The sequence below is a fragment of the Oncorhynchus kisutch genome, linkage group LG27 (assembly GCF_002021735.2).
Source record: "Oncorhynchus kisutch isolate 150728-3 linkage group LG27, Okis_V2, whole genome shotgun sequence".
NCBI classification, from domain to species: domain Eukaryota; kingdom Metazoa; phylum Chordata; class Actinopteri; order Salmoniformes; family Salmonidae; genus Oncorhynchus; species Oncorhynchus kisutch.
In genome coordinates, this window is record NC_034200.2 from 28,611,353 (window position 1) to 28,634,000 (window position 22,648).

General features: G+C 46.5%; 1 protein-coding gene across 1 annotated transcript in view; it reads left to right on the forward strand.

The window, feature by feature from the left end:
- Positions 1 to 22,648, forward strand: part of LOC109871811 (chromodomain-helicase-DNA-binding protein 7) — a 94,098-nt gene that overhangs the window by 53,940 nt on the left and 17,510 nt on the right. Inside the window, exons 5-19 of the mRNA XM_031806403.1 lie at positions 530 to 722; positions 837 to 958; positions 3,071 to 3,314; positions 3,952 to 4,128; positions 4,378 to 4,620; positions 4,728 to 4,914; positions 5,527 to 5,737; positions 6,836 to 7,031; positions 7,372 to 7,539; positions 8,856 to 9,035; positions 9,353 to 9,463; positions 14,556 to 14,764; positions 17,663 to 17,862; positions 18,427 to 18,589; positions 19,291 to 19,380. Coding sequence (XP_031662263.1) covers positions 530 to 722; positions 837 to 958; positions 3,071 to 3,314; positions 3,952 to 4,128; positions 4,378 to 4,620; positions 4,728 to 4,914; positions 5,527 to 5,737; positions 6,836 to 7,031; positions 7,372 to 7,539; positions 8,856 to 9,035; positions 9,353 to 9,463; positions 14,556 to 14,764; positions 17,663 to 17,862; positions 18,427 to 18,589; positions 19,291 to 19,380 — 2,694 coding nt within the window. The remainder of the gene's footprint in view (positions 1 to 529; positions 723 to 836; positions 959 to 3,070; positions 3,315 to 3,951; positions 4,129 to 4,377; positions 4,621 to 4,727; positions 4,915 to 5,526; positions 5,738 to 6,835; positions 7,032 to 7,371; positions 7,540 to 8,855; positions 9,036 to 9,352; positions 9,464 to 14,555; positions 14,765 to 17,662; positions 17,863 to 18,426; positions 18,590 to 19,290; positions 19,381 to 22,648) is intronic.

The following is a 22,648-nucleotide window of genomic DNA, read 5'->3' on the forward strand; positions in this document are numbered from 1 at the left end:
ACGCACACTAACCCCCCCCCCAATACACGCGCACACTACCCCCCCCCAAGTACACGCGCACACTACCTAACCCCCCCCCCCCCCAATACATACACACGCACCACTAACCCCCCCCCCCCCCTCCCCCCCAATACACACACGCGGCACACTAAACCCCCCCACCCCAATACACACCGCACACTAACATCCCCCAACAGGTGCACGCCTACCCCCCCAACAGGCGCACGGCCTACCCCCCCCCCAAAGGCGCACGCCTACCCCCCCCCCCGCAACAGGCACACGCCTTCCCCCCCCCCCAACCGCGCACGCCTTCCCCCCCCAACACGCGCACGCCTTCGCGCTCACCCCCCCAACACAGACTTACCCCTCCCCACATACTAACGCCCTCTCTGCCCCAACACACACGCACACTAACCAACCTTATCCCCCCCCCCCCCCCCCCCCCCCCCCCCCCGGCGCGCACACTAACCCCTCCGGACGCGCGCACACACACTAACCCCAAAACACACTTACCCCTCCCCACATACTAACGCCCTCTCTGCCCCAACACACACACTAACCCCAACCTCTCTCTGCCCCCCCAGCCTGTGAAGCTGTACCTGGTGAAGTGGTGTTCCCTGCCCTATGAGGATATAACTTGGGAGCTGAAGGCCGACATCGACCAGGCCAAGATCGATGAGTACGAGGCCGTGGCGGCCCGTCAGCCCAAGACCAAACGCGTGGTGTGTAAAATAAAACCATCACACACACTATACACTCTCCTGCTGCCCTTTACTGGGCCCAGCCCTTTAACAGTCGCACAGAAACCACTAACGGAAGACTTTTATTTGAAACAGGAGCGACCTCCCACCGAAAACTGGCATAAATCCGAGAGTTCCAGGGATTATAAAAACGACAACGCACTCAGGGAATACCAGCTGGAGGGAGTGAACTGGCTGCTCTTCAACTGGTATAATACGTAAGGAGAAGTACTAAAACCTACTGTTGGTGTGTGCATGTGTTAAGATATATGACGTGTGTGTGTGTGAGACTCAATTACAGTGGCGAGAACAAGTATTTGATACACTGACGATTTTGCAGGTTTCCCTACTTACAAAGCATGTAGAGGTCTGTAATTGTTGTCATAGGTACACTTCAACTGTGAAATCCAGAAAATCACATTGTATGATTTTTAAGTAATTAATTAGCATTTTATTATTTTATTTATTCTTGGAACCAAATATCTGAAATTTGGACAGAGGACAGATTTCCACTGGTCTAATGTCCATTGCTCGTGTTTCTTGGCCCAAGCAAGTCTCTTCTTAATATTGGTGTCCTTTAGTAGTGGTTCCTTTGCAGCAGTTTGACCATGAAGGCCTGATTCACACAGTCTCCTCTGAACAGTTGATGTTGAGATGTGTCTGTTACTTGAACTCTGGCGCATTTATTTGGGCTGCAATCTGAGGTGCAGTTAACACCAATGAACTTATCCTCTGCAGCAGAGGTAACTCTGGATCTTCCTGTCCTGTGGCGGTCCTCATGAGAGCCAGTTTCTTAATAGTGCTTGATGGTTTTTGCGACTGCACTTGAAGAATCTTGAAGTCTTTCGGATTGACTGAGCTTCAAATCTTAAAGTAATGATGGCCTGTCATTTCTCTTTGCTTATTTGAGCTGTTCTCGCCATATGGTCTTTAACCAAATAGGGCTATCTTCTGTATACCAACCCTACCCCGTCACAACACAACTGATTGGTTATCTTCTGTATACCACCCCTACCCCGTCACAACACAACTGATTGGTTATCTTCTGTATACCACCCCTACCCCGTCACAACACCACTGATTGGTTATCTTCTGTATACCAACCCTACCCCGTCACAACACAACTGATTGGTTATCTTCTGTATACCAACCCTACCCCGTCACAACACCACTGATTGGTTATCTTCTGTATACCAACCCTACCCCGTCACAACACCACTGATTGGTTATCTTCTGTATACCACCCCTACCCCGACACAACACAACTGATTGGTTATCTTCTGTATACCACCCCTACCCCGACACAACACAACTGATTGGTTATCTTCTGTATACCACCCCTACCCCGTCACAACACAACTGATTGGTTATCTTCTGTATACCACCCCTACCCCGACACAACACAACTGATTGGTTATCTTCTGTATACCACCCCTACCCCGTCACAACACAACTGATTGGTTATCTTCTGTATACCACCCCTACCCCGACACAACACCACTGATTGGTTATCTTCTGTATACCACCCCTACCCCGTCACAACACCACTGATTGGCTCAAACGCATTAAGAAGGAAAGACATTTAAAAAATGTAGCAAATAGTAAAAAATAAAGAAATACAATGGAATTAATAGGTGTTCAACTTTTTGACTGGTACTGTATATATTATGGAATTATTACATACTATAATATACAATATATCTACTGACTAAAGTCTGCCTTCATAACCCACAACTACTCAATAACAAGTAGGACCATATATGCTATGTGTTTATCCAACACACTTGCATAGATAATACTGAACCATGTCACCCAGCATGTGTAAATACAATCAACACATCCATGCCCCATATTGTGTCCTCCAACCCATGTGTTGCAGGGACATGTGTGTACCCAATCTGTGCTTTTCTCACACCAATCATTAATGTGTGATCTACCACTGCTGCACACAACACACACACACAGTCAGTCAGTATGATGCAATAGCCACACAGCCAACTTCTTAGTTTGAGTGTCATTGATCTGCCTTTACAGGGTTATCTAACTGTTCATTAGATTACTCACTCACGAATAGAGTGCACAGAGACTTAAGGACACACTAGTGCCAATATAGTGCTCTATCTAGGTCTCTGGTCATAGGTAGGGCACTACATTGTGACTAGGGTGTAATTTGAGACATGGACTATCCCTGTTACATCTCATTCATTTGCACTGTTTTCTCTCCTTTCTGTCCTCCTAGGGGACCCATTCACATTACTCACTACTGCTAATACAGTGACTGGTGACTCATTGTTCCCCTTTCATCATGTTCTCTCTTTGTTCCCCTCCAGACGGAACTGCATCCTAGCAGATGAAATGGGCCTGGGCAAGACCATCCAGTCCATCACATTCCTCTATGAGATCTACCTGAAGGGGATCCACGGGCCCTTCCTGGTCATCGCCCCCCTCTCCACCATTCCAAACTGGGAGAGGGAGTTCCGCACCTGGACCGAACTCAACGTGATCGTCTACCACGGCAGCCAGGCCAGCCGCAAGACCATCCAGGCCTACGAAATGAACTACCGCGACGTGCAGGTACGTTGTGACCGTACGGTAACCATGACTATAACAGTACCTTCCACTACAGGCATGACCTGACGTAACAAGACCATGAAGGCCAGATGCACAGGTAACATGACCTTAATGCAACGGTTCTATAGCTATGTAACGCCGGCCTGCGAGGCGAACCTAACCACACCATAAACTTACCATTACATAACAAACCATAACCTCACAAGACTCAGGCCTAAGTGACAGACACTCAAGCCTTCCTAGCCACATGGATACAGTATAGTATGGTACAGTCGGTTCTTAACCCTAATCTAGGAATAAGCACCTTAGACAGTCAGGTATTTAACAACATTAATCAGAGTTCCACACTGACTACCGACCAAATAATGAGTGACTGAAATGTGACCATAACCTACTCCACTACCCATTTAAATGTGTAAACTTACTCCACCAACCTCATATTGAGCAAATATGTTTTACATTACATTTTACATTATGAGTCCATTTTGATTCAGTAAATTGACTAAAGGCCAGATTTCCCTGACCAGGGTCCAGAGTTTTCCCGATTTAAGTTAAGTAGGAAAAACTACTGGCCATACACCATGACGCTCGTCCCTGTGTTCTGACCTCGCTCTCCGTCTTCTCCTCCCTCCATCTTCAGGGTCGTGTGATAAAGGGAGCGTACAAATTCCATGCGGTCATCACCACATTTGAGATGATTCTGACAGACTGTCCGGAGCTGCGCAGCGTCTCGTGGCGCTGTGTGGTCATCGACGAGGCTCACCGCCTCAAGAACAGGAACTGCAAACTGCTGGAGGGTCTTAAGATGATGGACATGGTGAGTTGACATGGAGAGATGTCTAGTTGTTAACTTCTATTTCTCCTGTGTTTTTTTGGAATACTTGCCATTGAACCTGTTGGAAAATAAGCAATAGTTATTGATAAAATGCTCATATTTTATGGACATCAGTGGGACGTTTCCCCTTTCGTCCTCTCCTATCACAGGAGTAATAAAAAAACATCTATAATGACATACTGGAAGGACCTAAGTATAGTAAAAACCAAGTCCTCCTCTCCCTCTGTAAAGGAGCACAAGGTGCTGCTGACCGGGACCCCCCTGCAGAACACGGTGGAGGAGCTCTTCAGTCTGCTCAACTTCCTGGAGCCTGAACGCTTCCCCTCTGAGAACACCTTCATGCAGGAGTTTGGAGACCTCAAGACTGAGGAGCAGGTCCAGAAGCTGCAGGCCATCCTGAAGCCCATGATGCTGCGACGTCTCAAGGAGGACGTGGAGAAGAACCTGGCCCCCAAGGAGGAGACCATCATCGAGGTGTTTGTTTCTGTGTTTGACTTTGTGTCCGTTCCTCATGGTCAAATGATGTCATTTCTCTCCACTGAGTTTACCTAACTGATGTTGTTCCCATCTCCTGTTCTCAGGTGGAGCTGACCAACATCCAGAAGAAGTACTACCGGGCCATCCTGGAGAAGAACTTCTCCTTCCTGTCTAAAGGAGGACCGGGAGGAGGAGGTGGTGCATGGGGAGGCGGCGGTGCACAGGTCCCCAACCTGCTCAACACCATGATGGAGCTGAGGAAGTGCTGCAACCACCCCTACCTCATCAATGGTACCGAACACGCACACAAAAGGCGTCCGCATTCTTCCCATCCTGAACAGTTTAAGCATATATTATGACAACATTTTGTGACGTTTTGGTCTTCGGCAAAGGTTTTTCCAGCTGTTCGTGCACGCTACATTTGTTCTCGAAGTCTACGTCCCTTCGTTGGTGATTGGTTCTAAGATCTCCTCGACAAACAAGTTTAAATGAATGACAGTTGTCTTGAGTAATCTTAGATGAATTCTGGCTATTTTTTATACTGGCTACGGCATCTCCAAGATGGACAAACAGTACCATTGCTGCTTTTATCTCAAATGTTTCAAGGGAAGGTCTTTTAAGGGAGTATGTGAACACATTCATTCAGGTCACCTAGCTGAGTTTAGCTAGGTGCCAGCCGAAGCATGCGGCAGGCTTAACACACACTAACATAGTCCTCACTCAGTCTTTTGGCTTAAAGTGTTTATTTTGGACACTCTGAGTGTTGAATTTTCTTGGGTGGGGCACAGGAAGTGCCCTAACCTCTGTTAGTACTTAGCTTGGGTTGGTTTGTGAACTTGCTGGATTTAGTCTCACTGCTTTTAATGATTCTGATGCATGGCCGTTTGTTTAATGATGTTCTAGGTGCAGAGGAGAAGATCCTGGACGACTTCCGTGAGAACCACCATGCCGAGATGCCCCAATTCCACCTACAGGCCATGATCCAGGCAGCGGGCAAGCTGGTGCTGATCGATAAGCTGCTGCCCAAGCTGAAGGCCGGGGGACACAGGGTCCTCGTCTTCTCCCAGATGGTGCGCTGCCTGGACATCCTGGAGGACTACCTCATCCAGAAACGGTACGGATCTGACCTTTTACCCCTGAATATTTGATTCGAAGTATGTTCTCTCCCAGATTTTCTCTTCCATTCCACTCTTACCTAACCCAGGGGACTGAAACTGGGGCCCTGTGTGCCAGATGCGGCCTGCAAGCCAATTCTTTTAAAAAAAAGTAAAAAAATTAAATGTGTGATTTTGAGAACCCTACCCTAACACGGAACCCAAACTGGCTGCGTGCGTGCGCTATAATGCATACATTTATTTTGTCCCCCTTCACCAAACGCGATCACGACACGCAGGTTAAAATATCAAAAAAAAATCTGAACCAATGACATTAATTTGGGGACAGGTTGAAAAGCATTAAACATGTATGGCAATTTAGCTAGTTAGCTTTCACTTGCTAGCTAATTTGTCCTATTTAGCTAGCTTGCTATTGCTAGCTAATTTGTCCTGGGATATAAACATTGTTGTTATTTTACCTGAAATGCACAAGGTCCTCTACTCCGACAATTAATCCACACATAAAACGGTCAACCGAATCACTTCTAGTCATCTCTCCTCCTTCCAGGCTTTTTCATCTTTGAACTTATATGGTGATCTTATATGGCATCTACACTTTCATAGTATTACCACGACAACTGGCAACACATTTCGTCTTTCAATCACCCATGTGGGTATAACCAATGAGGAGATGGCACGTGGGTACCTGCTTCTATAAACCAATGAGGAGATGGGGGAGGCAGGGTTGCAGCGCGATCTGCGTCAGAAATAGAACTGACTTCTATTTTAGCCCTTGTCAACGCAGATGCTCGTTGGCGCGTGCGAGTAGTGTGGGTGCAATAATTGAATAACATAGATTTCTAAATTAATTTTGCAACGCACGCGACGTGAGTTGTGTGGTCAGCCTATAATGCCGCTCCATAGATTATTTCTTCTGATGATGGCCGTGTGAGGGGTAATGCATTTGAGCTTCACCATATTTCATACTATATATAAATGTAATGTATTTACTAGTCATCTGCGTGAGCACAAATGACAAAGTCATAAATGTGGGTTGTTTTTTATGATTGTGTTTTATCTGTTGCTAAAGCTGACTATGACTGTCTCCTTCCGACCAGGTACCCGTATGAGCGTATCGATGGCCGTGTGAGGGGTAACCTCCGGCAGGCTGCAATTGACCGCTTCTCTCGTCCGGACTCTGACCGCTTTGTATTCCTGTTGTGTACCCGGGCCGGAGGTCTGGGCATCAACCTGACCGCTGCCGACACCTGCATCATCTTTGACTCTGATTGGAACCCCCAGAATGATTTACAGGTGAGTGGGCTGGGCTTGCAAATAGAGCATTACCACTTTGTTAAATACTCAAGTTGAATATGCAATTTATGGAATACTGTGGTCACTACTACACAGGTAAATACCGTGCTACTTCAGTAAACTTTGAAAGAAGACAGTCCTGTTAAGATACAGTAGAGACACGTTGAAACGCAGTACACAGGTTCATAGAAACTCATAAAACAGGAATCAATGTTATCACACCACTGGTACACCACTACATGACTGTTTGTTGTTGTCAGATGGTCTATGCTTTACTCAATCTAAGCAAGTTTTTTTATTTATTTTTATCTTTCTCACTCTTTTCCTCTCCCTCTCTCAGGCGCAAGCCAGATGCCACAGGATTGGCCAGAGCAAGGCAGTGAAGATCTACAGGCTGATCACCAGGAACTCCTATGAGAGGGAGATGTTTGACAAGGCCAGCCTCAAGCTGGGCCTCGACAAGGCTGTGCTGCAGTCCATGAGTGGCCGAGAAAATGCAGCCAACGGGGTAAGACACACAAACACACGCACAGTTAACCTCTTGCAACGAGCAATCTCGTATCCTGGATCGTAATCATAGCCTGAAACAAATTAGCATAACGCAGCAGACATAAATACCCCTAGTAACTGTTCCTATTCATGAAAATCGCAAATGAAATTAAATAAATATATTCAAACACAAGCTTAGCCTTTTGTTAACAACACTGTCGTCTCAGATTTTCAAAATATGCGTTACAGCCAACGCTAGACAAGCATTTGTAAGTTTATCATGGCATAATGCTATGCTAGGCTCTGCTGGCAGCAGGCAACATTTTCACGAAAATAAGAAAAGCAACCAAATTAATTTACCTTTGAAGAACTTCGGATGCTTTCACTCAGGAGACTCCCAGTTAGATAGCAAATGTTCCTTTTTTTCCAGAAATATTATTTTTGTAGGTGAAATAGCTCCCGTTTGTTCATCATGCTTGGCTGAGAAATCGACCGGAAAATGCTACCATTACAATTGCAAACTTTTTTCTTTTTCAAAATTAACTCTATAATATCGACAGAAACATGGCAAACGTTATTTAGGATCCATCCTCAAGGTGTTTTTAACATATATATTCGATAATATATCCGTCGAGGCAATTGGTTTCTCATAAGAAGCGATTGGAAAAATGGCTACCTCAGTATTTTACGCACGATTTTCTGCGGGAGACACCATGTGACCACTTGCTAAATATGCTCCCTTACGGCTATTCTTCAATGGAAATGCGTAAAAAGACGTCACAATGCTGTAGACACCTTGGGGAATAAGTGGAAAATGTAAGCTCATTCGTAGCTCATTCACAGCCATATAAGGAGTCATTGGCCTGAGGCGGTTTTAAAAAATGCGGCACTTCCTGGTTGGATTTTTATCTGGGTTTCGCCTGTAACATCAGTTCTGTGGCACTCACAGACAATATCTTTGCAGTTTTGGAAACGTCAGTGTCTTCTTTCCAAAGCTGTCAATTATATGCATAGTCGAGCATCTTTTCGTGACAATATCTTGTTTAAAACTAAACGTTTTTCATCCCAAAATGTTTAATAGCGCCCCCTAATGCATGACTGGTTTCAAAGCTCTGACACAGTTAAAAAGTAAGACAAAGGCTTGGGGACATGTTAGTATTGTTTTTCAACGTTCTGTTTGCGCCCCTGTTGAAAACATCTCTAAAACAGATTGCTCACCTGCCTTTGTGAAGAGAGGTTCTTCTCAGCCATACTTAATTGTCTTAATAAAGGTGAACTATTGTTGATATACTGAGCTCAGTAGTCTAAACCATCAAATGTGCTTCACCACCTCAGGTTCCACAGCTGTCTAAGAAGGAGGTGGAGGACCTCCTCCGTAAAGGAGCCTACGGAGCTCTGATGGACGAGGAGGACGAGGGCTCAAAGTTCTGCGAAGAGGACATTGACCAGATCCTCCTGAGACGAACCCAGACCATCACCATTGAGTCCGAGGGCAAGGGGTCCACCTTCGCCAAGGTAGCTTCAATACGCTGTCTCCCATGTGTTCTTAGCACCATTTTTGTAGCGTGGTCCGTAACACAGGAATTGAATTACTATAACAGATTTCCCATTCAAGTCAATGGGTCTAGGTGTTCTGATGGCCCATTCTAGTAATTATATTTCTATGCTCATTACCAGTAGAGTAATGTGCAGTGTCAGTGGGGGCTTGTTCCAGTGGCCAACCCAGCAGTACGTTTTTGAGATCAAAAGCATAATTGGAAAAGAAAGGCGGAGAAAATGCATTCAGGAGATTCACCATTGGGACCGTTTCTTCTTTTACCCATACTCCCCAGGCGAGCTTTGTGGCTGCTGGGAACAGGACGGACATTTCCCTGGAGGACCCTGACTTCTGGCAGAAGTGGGCCAAGAAGGCGGAGCTCGACATGGAAGCCATCAATGGACGGGTGAGCTTTGAGAAAATGTATTGTGGGAAATGTAGTGTAACAGGGATGACGTAAGGGGCAAAGACTTGGCTTGGTCAGTATTTGTCTCTCAAGGAATGCAACAACAACAAAAATGCTGAGGGTTGAACTGTAACCGGTAGTGTTATCACGATGCCAGAATTTTGACTTTGATACCAATACCAGGTTTATTATCACAATATTAGATACCATCAAGATACTCTATTCCAAAATGATACCAAGGCAAAAACAAGAAGGCTAATTAGCCCTAGTCACAGTGGCACTTGATCCAGACAGATAAACTTAGCTACTGCTCTGTTTAATCGTTGGGTATCTTTTGAGATCAATATCATTACATTTGAATTTTTATGTCAGTGTTTTTCAGAGACAACCATGTATGTCTTAATTAATCAATTATAAACTCAGCAAAAAAAGAAACGTCCCTTTTTCAGGACCCTGTCTTTCAAAGATAATTCTTAAAAATCCAAATAACTTCACATATCTTCATTGTAAAGGGTTTAAACACTGTTTCACATGCTTGTTCAATGAACCATAAACAATTAATGAACATGCACCTGTGGAACGGTCATTTAGACACTAACAGCTTACAGACGGTAGGCAATTAAGGTCACCGTTATGAAAACTTAGGACACTAAAGAGGCCTTTCTACTGACTCTGAAAAGCACAAAAAGAAAGATGCCCAGGATCCCTGCTCATCTGCGTGAACATGCCTTAGGCATGCTGCAAGGAGGCATTTGGACTGCAGATGTGGCCAGGGCAATAAATTGCATTGTTACTGTGAGACGCCTGTTGTGTCTTTGCTATGCCGGATTAAGTGATATGACATGCTTTTCTATAAAATCATTTTTCTGTAATTAATATTACCTGATTGAACTAATCATGTAAATGTAATTAACTAGGAAGTCGGGGTACCACGAAAATAATGTTTATAGAGTTGTTATCTTCCGAATAAACTCTTAGACCTGATAATATTTTTTCATCAATAGCGGTCAATTCTTAATCGTCACCTTATTCAGTCTCAACCAATAATTCTACGACTTCAGATATCTTCACGAACCCTGGCTAACAAGTTGAATCAGCAATACAAAATGTGGTTTAATTATTTATTTACTAAATACCTAAACAATCACAGAGTTACACACACACAGGATGGGTCATATATTGATTACTAATTATGTCATAAAAGAAAACGTCCCTGGAGGATGGAACAGGTATGACGGCTGGTTACACAAAGAAAGGGGGTTGGGTTTTGAATGAAAGCACCGGAAGACTGAGGAACAAAGGAATTTGGTCTCTGATCGGACCTTGTGAAGCTACGCTATTGCAAATACAGAATCTTATGCATTCTAAATAACCGCCCATTTGGAAAAGGAAAATGCAAGAAATATCTACTCTGAGCGGTGCTTCAATAGGTTGGTCGTAGATGGAAGGCCGTGTTGCCCAACAGAGATCTCCCTTGTCCTTTGAAGAATACTCCTGGTCCCTTTGCAGAAAAACAGCCCCAAAGCATGATGTTTCCACCCCCATACTTCACAGTAGGTATGGTGTTCTTTGGATGCAACTCAGCATTCTTTGTCCTCCAAACACGACGAGTTGAGTTTTTACCAAAAAGTTCTATTTTGGTTTCATCTGAGCATACGACATTCTCCCAATCTTCTTCTGGATCATCCAAATGCTCTCTAGCAAACTTCAGACGGGCCTGGACATGTACTGGCTTAAGCAGGGGGACACGTCTGGCACTGCAGGATTTGAGTCCCTGGCGGCGTAGTGTGTTACTGATGGTAGGCTTTGTTACTTTGATCCCAGCTCTCTGCAGGTCATTCACTAGGTCCCCCCCGTGTGGTTCTGTGATTTTTGCTCACCGTTCTTGTAATCATTTTGACCCCACGAGGTGAGATCTTGCGTGGAGCCCCAGATCGAGGGAGATTGTCAGTGGTCTTGTATGTCTTCCATTTCCTAATAATTGCTCCCACAGTTGATTTCTTCAAACCAAGCTGCTTACCTATTGCAGATTCAGTCTTCCCAGCCTGGTGCAGGTCTACAATTTTGTTTCTGGTGTCCTTTGACAGCTCTTTGGTCTTGCCCATAGTGGAGTTTGGAGTGTGACTGTTTGAGGTTGTGGACAGGTCTTTTATACTGATAACAAGTTCAAACAGGTGCCATTAATACAGGTAACGAGTGGAGGACAGAGGTGCCTCTTAAAGAAATTACAGATCTGTGAGAGCCAGAAATCGTGCTTGTTTGTAGGTGACCAAATAGCATAATTTTTTAATTAATTAATTGAAAATCCTACAATGTGATTTTCTGGAATTTTGTTTCTCATTTTGTCTGTCATAGTTGAAGTGTACCTATGATGAAAATTACAGGCCTCATCTTTAAGTGGGAGAACTTGCACAACTGGTGGCTGACTAAATACTTTTTTGCCCCACTGTATGTCTTGTGGTAGAACGGATACGTTGTCGTACCGTCGTGGGTTTGGTAGAAGAGATACTTTGTCCATCCTTTCCAAGCCCACGTTTACAGCTGCTGCTGCTCACTCAACGGCTAGGACGTATCACTTCTTTAGTGAATTAAAGTTCAAAGTTCATACCAAGTTGCCATACTTAAAGCTCACGCTGAAGTTTGCTTAGTTCTGTAGTTTGATATTAGCCCTTTTAACGTATGTTCATTAACAGGGGCTTATGTAGTGGGGAGAGAAGGGCGTGTTTCATAGTTTACAACCAATGTCTGTTCACTTTAAATTACATTTAATCTTTTCACAAATAGTTTCATATTTAAATGTTTAAATTGCACAACAATTCCATGTGAATCTGATAACTAGAATGTGTAGACTTTTTCCAAGATACAGTTTGTCATCCTATCATCAGTAATGTCTCAGATGACAACTGATCTGACATCATATTCTGTAAGTACCAACGCATATTTTCAACTGGTTGGATTACCGAAATATGGTTCTGTTCACCACCCTTTTGATGTTACCCAACTCTCTGTTAACAAAGGGCTTTCCAAGAGTCACTCTGTAGACTAGAGAGAGAGGAAAGGGGGGAAGGTATTTATGTGGGTCATAAACCTCACCAACAGGCCAACGTCACGCCCCGACCGTTTAGACAGTGCTACAGGGAGACAGGACTGACACCTGATCGTCCTCGCAGTGGCAGATCATGTGTAACAACACCTGCACAGGATCGGTACACCCAAACAGCACACCTGTGGGACAGGTACAGGATGGCAACAACAACTGCCTGAGTTACACCAGGAACCCACAATCCCTCCATCAGTGCTCAGACTGTCCGCAATAGGCTGAGAGGGGCTGGACTGAGGGCTTGTAGGCCTGTTGTAAGGCAGGTCCTCACCAGACATCACTGGCAATAACGTCGCCTATGGGCACACACCCACTGTCGCTGGACCAGACATTACTGGCAAAAGGTGCTCTCCACTGAAGACTCGCGGTTTTGTCTCACCAGGGGTGATGGTCGGATTCGCGTTTATCGTCGAAGGAATGAGCGTTACACCGAGGCCTGTACTCTGAAGCGGGATCGATTTGGAGGTGGATCGTCTGTCATGGTCTGGGGTGGTGTCACAGCATCATCGGACTGAGCTTGTTGTAATTGCAGGCAATCTCAACGCAGTGCGTTACAGGGAAGACATCCTCCTCCCTCATGTGGTACCCTTCCTGCAGGCTCATCCTGACATGACCCTCCAGCATGACAATGCCACCAGCCATACTTCTCATTATGTGCGTGATTTCCTGCAAGACAGGAATGTCAGTTCTGCCATGGCCAGCGAAAAGCCTGGATCTCACATCTGGGACCTGTTGGATCAGAGGGTGAGGGCTAGGGCCATTCCCCCCAGAAATGTCTGGGAACTTGCAGGTGCCTTGGTGGAAGAGTGGGGTAACATCTCACAGCAAAAACTGGCAAATCAGTCAATGAGCACATGCAGTCCATGAGCAGATGTGCTGCAGTACTTAATGCAGCTGGTGGCCACACCAGATACTGACTGATACTTTAGATTTTGACCCCCCCCCTTTTTTGTTTTTTTTGTTCAGGGACACATTATTCCATTTGTTAGTCACAAGTTTGCTGAAAATAAACGCAGTTGACGTTTCTTTTTTTGCTGAGTTTACAATCAATTTGACTTTGTTTTTACCAATATAACTACAACTACATAATGGTGGTAATTTATTTTAATGGTAAATCTGGATTGATCAACTGGGTTAATCAAGATATAGCCCAGGCAAGGGTTTCCATTAGCCAGTAATAGCCGGCTTTTGTCTGATAAAACAAATAAATATAAAAGCCAATAAATAATATTCATCCAATGCAAAAAAACATCTCTACTTTAAATAGATTTTTGTATTAATCTAATTAGATTTCCGCACGGACATCGACCTTAGGGGATTAACTGCCTTGCTAATGGGCAGAACGGCAGATTATTTCACCTTGTTGGCTCGGGATTTGAAACCAGCAACCTTTCGGTTACTGGCCCAGCGCTCTTAACCGCTATGGGAATGGTAGAAACCACACCAGCATTTCCCCTCCCTGTAGACGCCATGTTACAATATCGGAGATCAGTGGTATTCTCTCCCTCATAAGCGTTAATTAATTAGTCTTATTACCCCAGGCTAGCCATGTGTGGAACCCCAGTCATAACTGGGCTACGGTGAGCTAATTTAAAATGGTGGCCGTGGGAATCTCTTTATATTCCTTAATTACCCTGAGTTCCCCTCTTCAGTGGACCCAGAGGCAGTAAGCAGCTTACGCTGCCTCCGGAGGGGAGCAGAGACATCACTTAGTCTAAAGCAAGTCCTTTTCTCTCCTCCACGCCGCTCCCGTACTCGCCCTCCCTCTCCTCAAGGGCCCTGGAGTATAGCACTTAATCCAGCCGCATAAACAGACACGTCAGCTGTTTTTTTATAGCTATATTGAGTTTAGCAGGGAAACTATGCTAATGAGGTAAATAATAAAAACAACATGCTACCCTTTTTTTTTGGTTTTAGCATTTTAACACTTGGGAGATGGAGGAGAGGGGAAAGTGTGATTGCTTTTTTTGACACGTATTGTTTTTCTCCAAGAACACCCTTGTGATTGACACTCCGAGGGTGCGGAAGCAGACACGCCACTACAGCTCAATGAAGGAGGACGAATTGGCAGAGTTCTCCGAGCTGGAAAGTGACGGCGAGAATGAGAAGCCCTTGACCAAACTCAGGCGACCCCAGGACCGAGCTCACGGGTACCCCCGCAGCGAGTGCTTCAGGGTGGAGAAGAACCTGCTGGTTTATGGGTGAGTGGACGTCTCTAACATGTTTGTTAGTCTTTCTGAAAGGTTGACTGTTCTCTAAACCCTGGCCCTTTTGGAAGGGTAACTCTAGATACTAGGGTCGTGCCGAGTAGTCGGACAAAACGGGTATCGTAATGGATATAAGCAATTTTCCCGATATATGATCAAGAGTTTTTTTTGTAATTGTCTGTGATCTAAAACTTTTATTTATGGGTGCCAACTTACATCTTTCAATCAAGTGCGAAGTGCTACGTAGTCTAAACTCAACTGGCTAGTTTGTCTGTTTGTAAATAGAAGGGCAGGCTGTACGCTGATCCTGCTGCTTTGATTGGAGCTGTATTTCTGTGTCCTCGCTTGTTTAATCATTTCACCCAATCACTTCTCTTTCGGTTTGATCATTTAGATTTCTGCTGCCTCCTGCTAGCCTAATACTATGATAGCAAGCTATCAATGTGCATAATATCTAACAAGCTATCAATGTGCATAACATCTAACAAGCTATCAATGTGCATAACATCTAACAAGCTATCAATGTGCATAACATCTAACAAGCTATCAATGTGCATAACATCTAACAAGCTATCAATGTGCATAACATCTAGCAAGCTATCAATGTGCATAACATCTAGCAAGCTATCAATGTGCATAACATCTAGCAAGCTATCAATGTGCATAACATCTAGCAAGCTATCAATGTGCATAACATCTAGCAAGCTATCAATGTGCATAACATCTAGCAAGCTATCAATGTGCATAACATCTAGCAAGCTATCAATGTGCATAACATCTAGCAAGCTATCAATGTGCATAACATCTAGCAAGCTATCAATGTGCATAACATCTAGCAAGCTATCAATGTGCATAACATCTAGCAAGCTATCAATGTGCATAACATCTAGCAAGCTATCAATGTGCATAACATCTAGCAAGCTATCAATGTGCATAACATCTAGCAAGCTATCAATGTGCATAACATCTAGCAAGCTATCAATGTGCATAACATCTAGCAAGCTATCAATGTGCATAACATCTAGCAAGCTATCAATGTGCATAACATCTAGCAAGCTATCAATGTGCATAACATCTAGCAAGCTATCAATGTGCATAACATCTAGCAAGCTATCAATGTGCATAACATCTAGCAAGCTATCAATGTGCATAACATCTAGCAAGCTATCAATGTGCATAACATCTAGCAAGCTATCAATGTGCATAACATCTAGCAAGCTATCAATGTGCATAACATCTAGCAAGCTATCAATGTGCATAACATCTAGCAAGCTATCAATGTGCATAACATCTAGCAAGCTATCAATGTGCATAACATCTAGCAAGCTATCAATGTGCATAACATCTAGCAAGCTATCAATGTGCATAACATCTAACAAGCTATCAATGTGCATAACATCTAGCAAGCTATCAATGTGCATAACATTTAGCAAGCTATCAATGTGCATAACATCTAGCAAACTATCAATGTGCATAACATTTAGCAAGCTATCAATGTGCATAACATCTAACTAGCGGGGAGAGGGAAGGGAAAAGATGAACCGCTGATGCACCTTCTGACCAACTTAGGCATATTTTCCCGTCACTAGTATCATCCAATCTGACTGTCAATTTATGGATACGATTAAGAGTATGTGCAGGTCGGCACACCTCTACTAAATACCCCTCGTAGACCTGAGTGAATTTAGTAGATGTTTAATGATTTGGTTAACTATCCAGTTTGCAGTCTTGACAGACTAGGCGATCGACTTGGTTTTGCCATAGTGGTAAATTTGGTATGGAGACGTGCCCATTCCAATGTCTACCTCTAGACTCCTGAGACTGCAGGGGGGATGTAAGAAATATGTCTGCCACAAGCCTACCAGAGGGATATTACCATATCTACATCTTCTCGCTCAGGAAGTCCACCTGAGAGATCTCATATCCTGTCTGGTTTATTGGCTGCCGGGTCCTTGAAGTATGATGAGGTCTAGGGTGTGTGCTTACCTCAGTGGCTGAACACATGCTGCGGTGGTCTGGGGGGGGAAAATGGTCAGAGTGCTAATGCTTGTCCACTCACATGTAGGGTGATTTAACTTACACAGCAATCTGAGGCTCCGACACGCATGGGACCATTAAACATGCCTACATACTTGCACACACACGAGCCCAGATCCATCTTGCATGCACTCCTAATATGACCCAACATCCGCACAGTCAACCAATCACACACACCCACATTAGTCGCCCTGCCCGACTGCCTTCTACAGTGACAGATCACGGCTGGCTGCACGCACCAACCACGTCTCACCAGCAGTGGGGATGTTTTTCACAATCCGACCGACTCGACTACTGTCTAGACCACTGGGCTATAGGGCAAATTATAGAGCCATCACGTCTGAGGACTCTTCCCCTCAACTGACGCTGCTGCCATTGACTCCCTCTCTCTATCCCCTTCCCAGACCTAGTCTCCATCGACCCACAAACACGCAGAGTCAAATTGATTGTACTAGAATTTAGGTGTTGGTGGGTTGCATGCCAACTAGGGTTATCTCACCGTTGTGTAAAAGCATTTAGGGAGAGACTAGTCTTCGGTCGGTTGTCACTTGTTGGTGTTCTACTCTGGGTCACCCGCGGTAGGGAGATGGGATGTCAGTTGAATGTGCAGTCATGAACGAATTGTGTCACGGAATCAGATGGTGGTGTGACATTGCACCGTGGTTGAAGTTCAGAGAGCCAGACATAATACAGCCCCATCCACACCTACCCACTCTTCTCTTCATTTGCTGTCGTGGATAGGGAGGGATGTAACAATATGAAACCTCCCAGCCCGAGACTGTAAATGTCAATCATCAGGATAAATGATAATACTCCAGACTAAATTCCCCTCCCTCTCTCTCTCCTCCCTGCTAGGTGGGGTCGCTGGGGAGACATACTGTCCCGCGGGCGTTTCAAACGGCCCCTGCAGGAACAAGATGTGGAGACCATCTGCCGCGCCCTGCTGGCCTACTGCCTGCTGCACTACCGTGGCGACGAGAACATCAAGCGCTTCATCTGGGACCTCATCACGCCCTCTGAGGACGGACAGAGCCGCACACTCACCAACCACTCCGGTATGTATCCCTAGACACTCCTAACGCAGCACAACTATAGCTTAGCTACAACATAACAAACACACACTTTCCACTCAGTAACACCCTGATGAACTGCTCTGCAAGGCCTTCCCAATAACCACTTGTAGGAGTAGAGTGAATAAACATCCATTGAATTCCATAGGATTTTTCACAGTCCCACCACTTAAGTCCCTCCCTCACTCAAGCCCACCTCCCCACGACTCTTGACCTGACCTTACTCTAACATTGTGGCGGTCTGGTTCCAACTGGTTCAGATTCTGAACTTCCTTGTCTTGTTTGACCTTAATCCTCATTGGTTTCACTCAGAAGCCAATGCTAGAGTCTGATTGGTTAAAAAAAACATGGACTCCAATTGGCCCAATTAGTTGCTATTGTTTTCAATTATAGTTTGCAAATAGCCATTTCAAATTGTTTAAATAAATAATCAAGTCTTTGCTGATAGACTTGTCCAACCCAGGTCTCTTGTTTAAAGAGATGTCATCTGAATTTGACATTTTGAACCTGTGAGTCTGCCCATTGTAATACTCCCCCCTCTAATTGTAGGTCTGTCTACTCCAGTACCGCGGGGTCGTAAGGGGAAGAAGGGGAAACCAGCCCCACCTGCCCCTCCCCAGCTCCCCAGGGCAGAGTGGCTGGCCAGCTGTAACCCTGACCTGCTACTGCAGGAGGACAGCTACAAGAGACACCTCAAACACCACTGTAACAAGTAAGTCACAACTGACCTTTAACCCCAACACTGTCGTTCAAATGCCACAAGAAGAAGTGAGCCTTTTGTCAGCCCTTTGACCTCGAACCTCAAACCAAACACAAAACACCCAGTTTCCACACATGGAGGTTTCATTTAGAACACAGTCCCCAGTAATCTTATTTCCCATGAGCTGCTAGTGACAAACACCAACACACTTTTCACTTCAGTCTTTTGTTTAGTTCTAGGCAGTGTCCTATTTACTCCTCCTCCTTCCTTGGCCACAACTCTTCTCTTCTCCGCTCTTCTTCTTTCTACTCTGCTGTTGTTGGGGAGATTTTGCGACGGCCAGGTTTTTGGGGCCGAGGCTGGCGCCAGGCCAGGTTCCAGGCAGACCTGTTGGATGTGGGTGAAAGGCGGCACACACAGGGGTGATTATGTGGTGCCATCTGTCAGGCGCGGGGGCTGGTGCGCAGCGTGGCTAATCAGGCCTGGCAGCATGATGGATGGGCAGGGGTTCGTGCCAAAGAGCCACTACTTTCGCTCTACCCAGCTACTGCTGCTGGCACACGTGCACGAACCAGAGTTTAAAAACTCTTTCTTTTTTTTACCTTCCCCCTCTCTCCATATTGTTTTCTTTCTCCCTCCAATCTCTCTCTATATATATCTCCCCCCTTTCCTCTCTTTCCCCTCTCTCTTTCCCCTCTCTCTCCCTCCCACAGAGTTCTCCTTAGGGTCCGTATGCTCTACTATCTGCGACAGGAAGTCATCGGTGACCACGCCGACAGGATCCTAGAGGGAACAGACTCAAGGTTGGCATCCATGCTCCTCCATCTCTTCATCTCTCCAACACACCCAAGCCCCTGCCTGCTTGATCTTCCCTCTCTCCCTCTTCCATCCCCGAGTTCCGCCCCTCACACAGATGTGCATGCATGTATAATGCAGAAACGTGTGCTCCGTATTGATGGCATCTGAGGCTCTTCGCTGAATAAAATGCTGTTATTGTGTGTGCATGCATATGTGCGCCAGTTAGTGTGTAATCGCGCATATACACTATATATACAAAAGTATGTGGACACCTCTTCAAATTAGTGGTGGATTTTGTTGTTTCAGCCACACCCATTGCTGACACGTGTATTAAATGAAGCACACAGCCATGAAATCTCCATAGACAGACATTGGCATTAGAATGGCCTTGTTGAAAGTCACTGAGCTCTTCAGTGTGGCACCATCATAGGATGCCACCTTTTCAATAAGTCAGTTTGTCAAATTTCTGGCCTGCTAGAGCTGTTATTGTGAAGTTGAAACGTCTAGGATCAACAACAGCTCAGACGTGAAGTTGGTAGGCCACAGAAGCTCACATTATGGGACCGCCGAGGGCTGAAGCGCGCAGCGCGCAAAGATATACTTTCCTCAGTTGCAACACTCACTACCGAGTTCCAAACTGCCTCTGGAAGCAGCGTCAGCACAAGAACTGTTCGTCGGGAGTTTCAAGAAATGGTTTTCCATGGCTGAGCAAACACACACAAGCCTAAGATCACGCACAATGCCAAGCGTCGGCTGGAGTGCTGTAAATCGCATCGCCATTGGACTCTGGAGCAGTAGAAACACGTTCTCTGGAGTGATTCACCATCTGGCTTCACCATCTGGCAGTCTGACAGATGAATCTGGGTTTGGTGGATGCCAGGAGAACGCTACCTACCTGAATGCATAGTGCCAACTTTAAAGTTTGTTGGAGCAGGAATAATGGTCTGGAGCTGTTTTTCATGGTTTGGGCCCCTTAGTTCCAGTGAAGGGAAATCTTAATTCTACAGCATAAAATGACATTCTAGACGATTCTGTGCTTCCAACTTTGTGGTAACAGTTTGGGGAAGGACCTTTCCTGTTTTAGCATGACAATGCCCCGGTGCACAAAGCGAGGTCCATACAGAAATAGTTGTCGAGATCGGTGTGGAAGAACTTGACTGGCCGGCACAGAGCCCTGACCTCAACCCCATCAAACATCTTTGGGATGAATTGCAATGCCGACTGCGAGCCAGGCCTAATCGCCCAACATCAGTCCCCAACCTCACTAATGCTCTTGTAGCTGAATGGATGCAAGTCCCTGCATAAATATTCCAACATCTAGTGAAAAGCCTTCACAGAAGAGAGGAGGCTGTTATAGCAGCAAAGGGGGGAACCAACTCCATATTAATACTCATGATTTTGGAATGAGATGTTCAACGAGCAGGTGTCCACATACCTTTGGTCATGTGTGTATGTGCCAGCTAGTTAGTGACGAAGAGTGTGTGTCTGTGTACGCCTATAAATGTGCCACTTGATGGTGTTTGTGTGCATGTGCCAGCCAGCATGTCTGTATTGTGGGCATCAGGACAGTAGTCTGGTAGTGGTGGTGGGGACAGTTGTCTGGGATGGTGGTGGGGACAGTTGTCTGGGATGGTGGGGGGACAGTTGTCTGGGATGGTGGTGGGGACAGTTGTCTGGGATGGTGGTGGGGACAGTTGTCTGGGATGGTGGTGGGGACAGTTGTCTGGTGGTGGGGACAGTTGTCTGATGGTGGTGGGGACAGTTGTCTGGTGGTGGTGGGGGACAGTTGTCTGGTGGTGGTGGGGACAGTTGTCTGGTGGTGGTGGGGGACAGTTGTCTGGTGGTGGTGGTGGGACAGTTGTCTGGTGGTGGTGGTGGGGACAGTTGTCTGGTGGTGGTGGTGGGGACAGTTGTCTGGTGGTGGTGGTGGGGACAGTTGTCTGGTGGTGGTGGTGGGGACAGTTGTCTGGTGGTGGTGGTGGGGACAGTTGTCTGGTGGTGGTGGTGGGGACAGTTGTCTGGTGGTGGTGGTGGGGACAGTTGTCTGGTGGTGGTGGTGGGGACAGTTGTCTGGTGGTGGTGGTGGGGACAGTTGTCTGGTGGTGGTGGTGGGGACAGTTGTCTGGTGGTGGTGGTGGGGACAGTTGTCTGGTGGTGGTGGTGGGGACAGTTGTCTGGTGGTGGTGGTGGGGACAGTTGTCTGGTGGTGGTGGTGGGGACAGTTGTCTGGTGGTGGTGGTGGGGACAGTTGTCTGGTGGTGGTGGTGGGGACAGTTGTCTGGTGGTGGTGGTGGGGACAGTTGTCTGGTGGTGGTGGTGGGGACAGTTGTCTGGTGGTGGTGGTGGGGACAGTTGTCTGGTGGTGGTGGTGGGGACAGTTGTCTGGTGGTGGTGGTGGGGACAGTTGTCTGGTGGTGGTGGTGGGGACAGTTGTCTGGTGGTGGTGGTGGGGACAGTTGTCTGGTGGTGGTGGTGGGGACAGTTGTCTGGTGGTGGTGGTGGGGACAGTTGTCTGGTGGTGGTGGTGGGGACAGTTGTCTGGTGGTGGTGGTGGGGACAGTTGTCTGGTGGTGGTGGTGGGGACAGTTGTCTGGTGGTGGTGGTGGGGACAGTTGTCTGGTGGTGGTGGTGGGGACAGTTGTCTGGTGGTGGTGGTGGGGACAGTTGTCTGGTGGTGGTGGTGGGGACAGTTGTCTGGTGGTGGTGGTGGGGACAGTTGTCTGGTGGTGGTGGTGGGGACAGTTGTCTGGTGGTGGTGGTGGGGACAGTTGTCTGGTGGTGGTGGTGGGGACAGTTGTCTGGTGGTGGTGGTGGGGACAGTTGTCTGGTGGTGGTGGGTGGGGACAGTTGTCTGGTGGTGGTGGTGGGGACAGTTGTCTGGTGGTGGTGGTGGGGACAGTTGTGCTGGTGGGGGGGGAGTTGGTGGTGGGGGACAGTTGTCTGGTGGTGGTGGTGGGGACAGTTGTCTGGTGGTGGTGGTGGGGACAGTTGTCTGGTGGTGGTGGTGGGGACAGTTGTCTGGTGGTGGTGGTGGGGAGCAGTTGTCTGGTGGTGGTGGTGGGGACAGTTGTCTGGTGGTGGTGGTGGGGACAGTTTGTCTGGTGGTGGTGGTGGGGACGTTGTCTGGTGGTGGTGGTGGGGACAGTTGTCCTGGTGGTGGTGGTGGGGACAGTTGTCTGGTGGTGGGTGGTGGGGACAGTTGTCTGGTGGTGGTGGTGGGGACAGTTGTCTGGTGGTGGTGGTGGGGGACAGTTGTCTGGTGGTGGTGGTGGG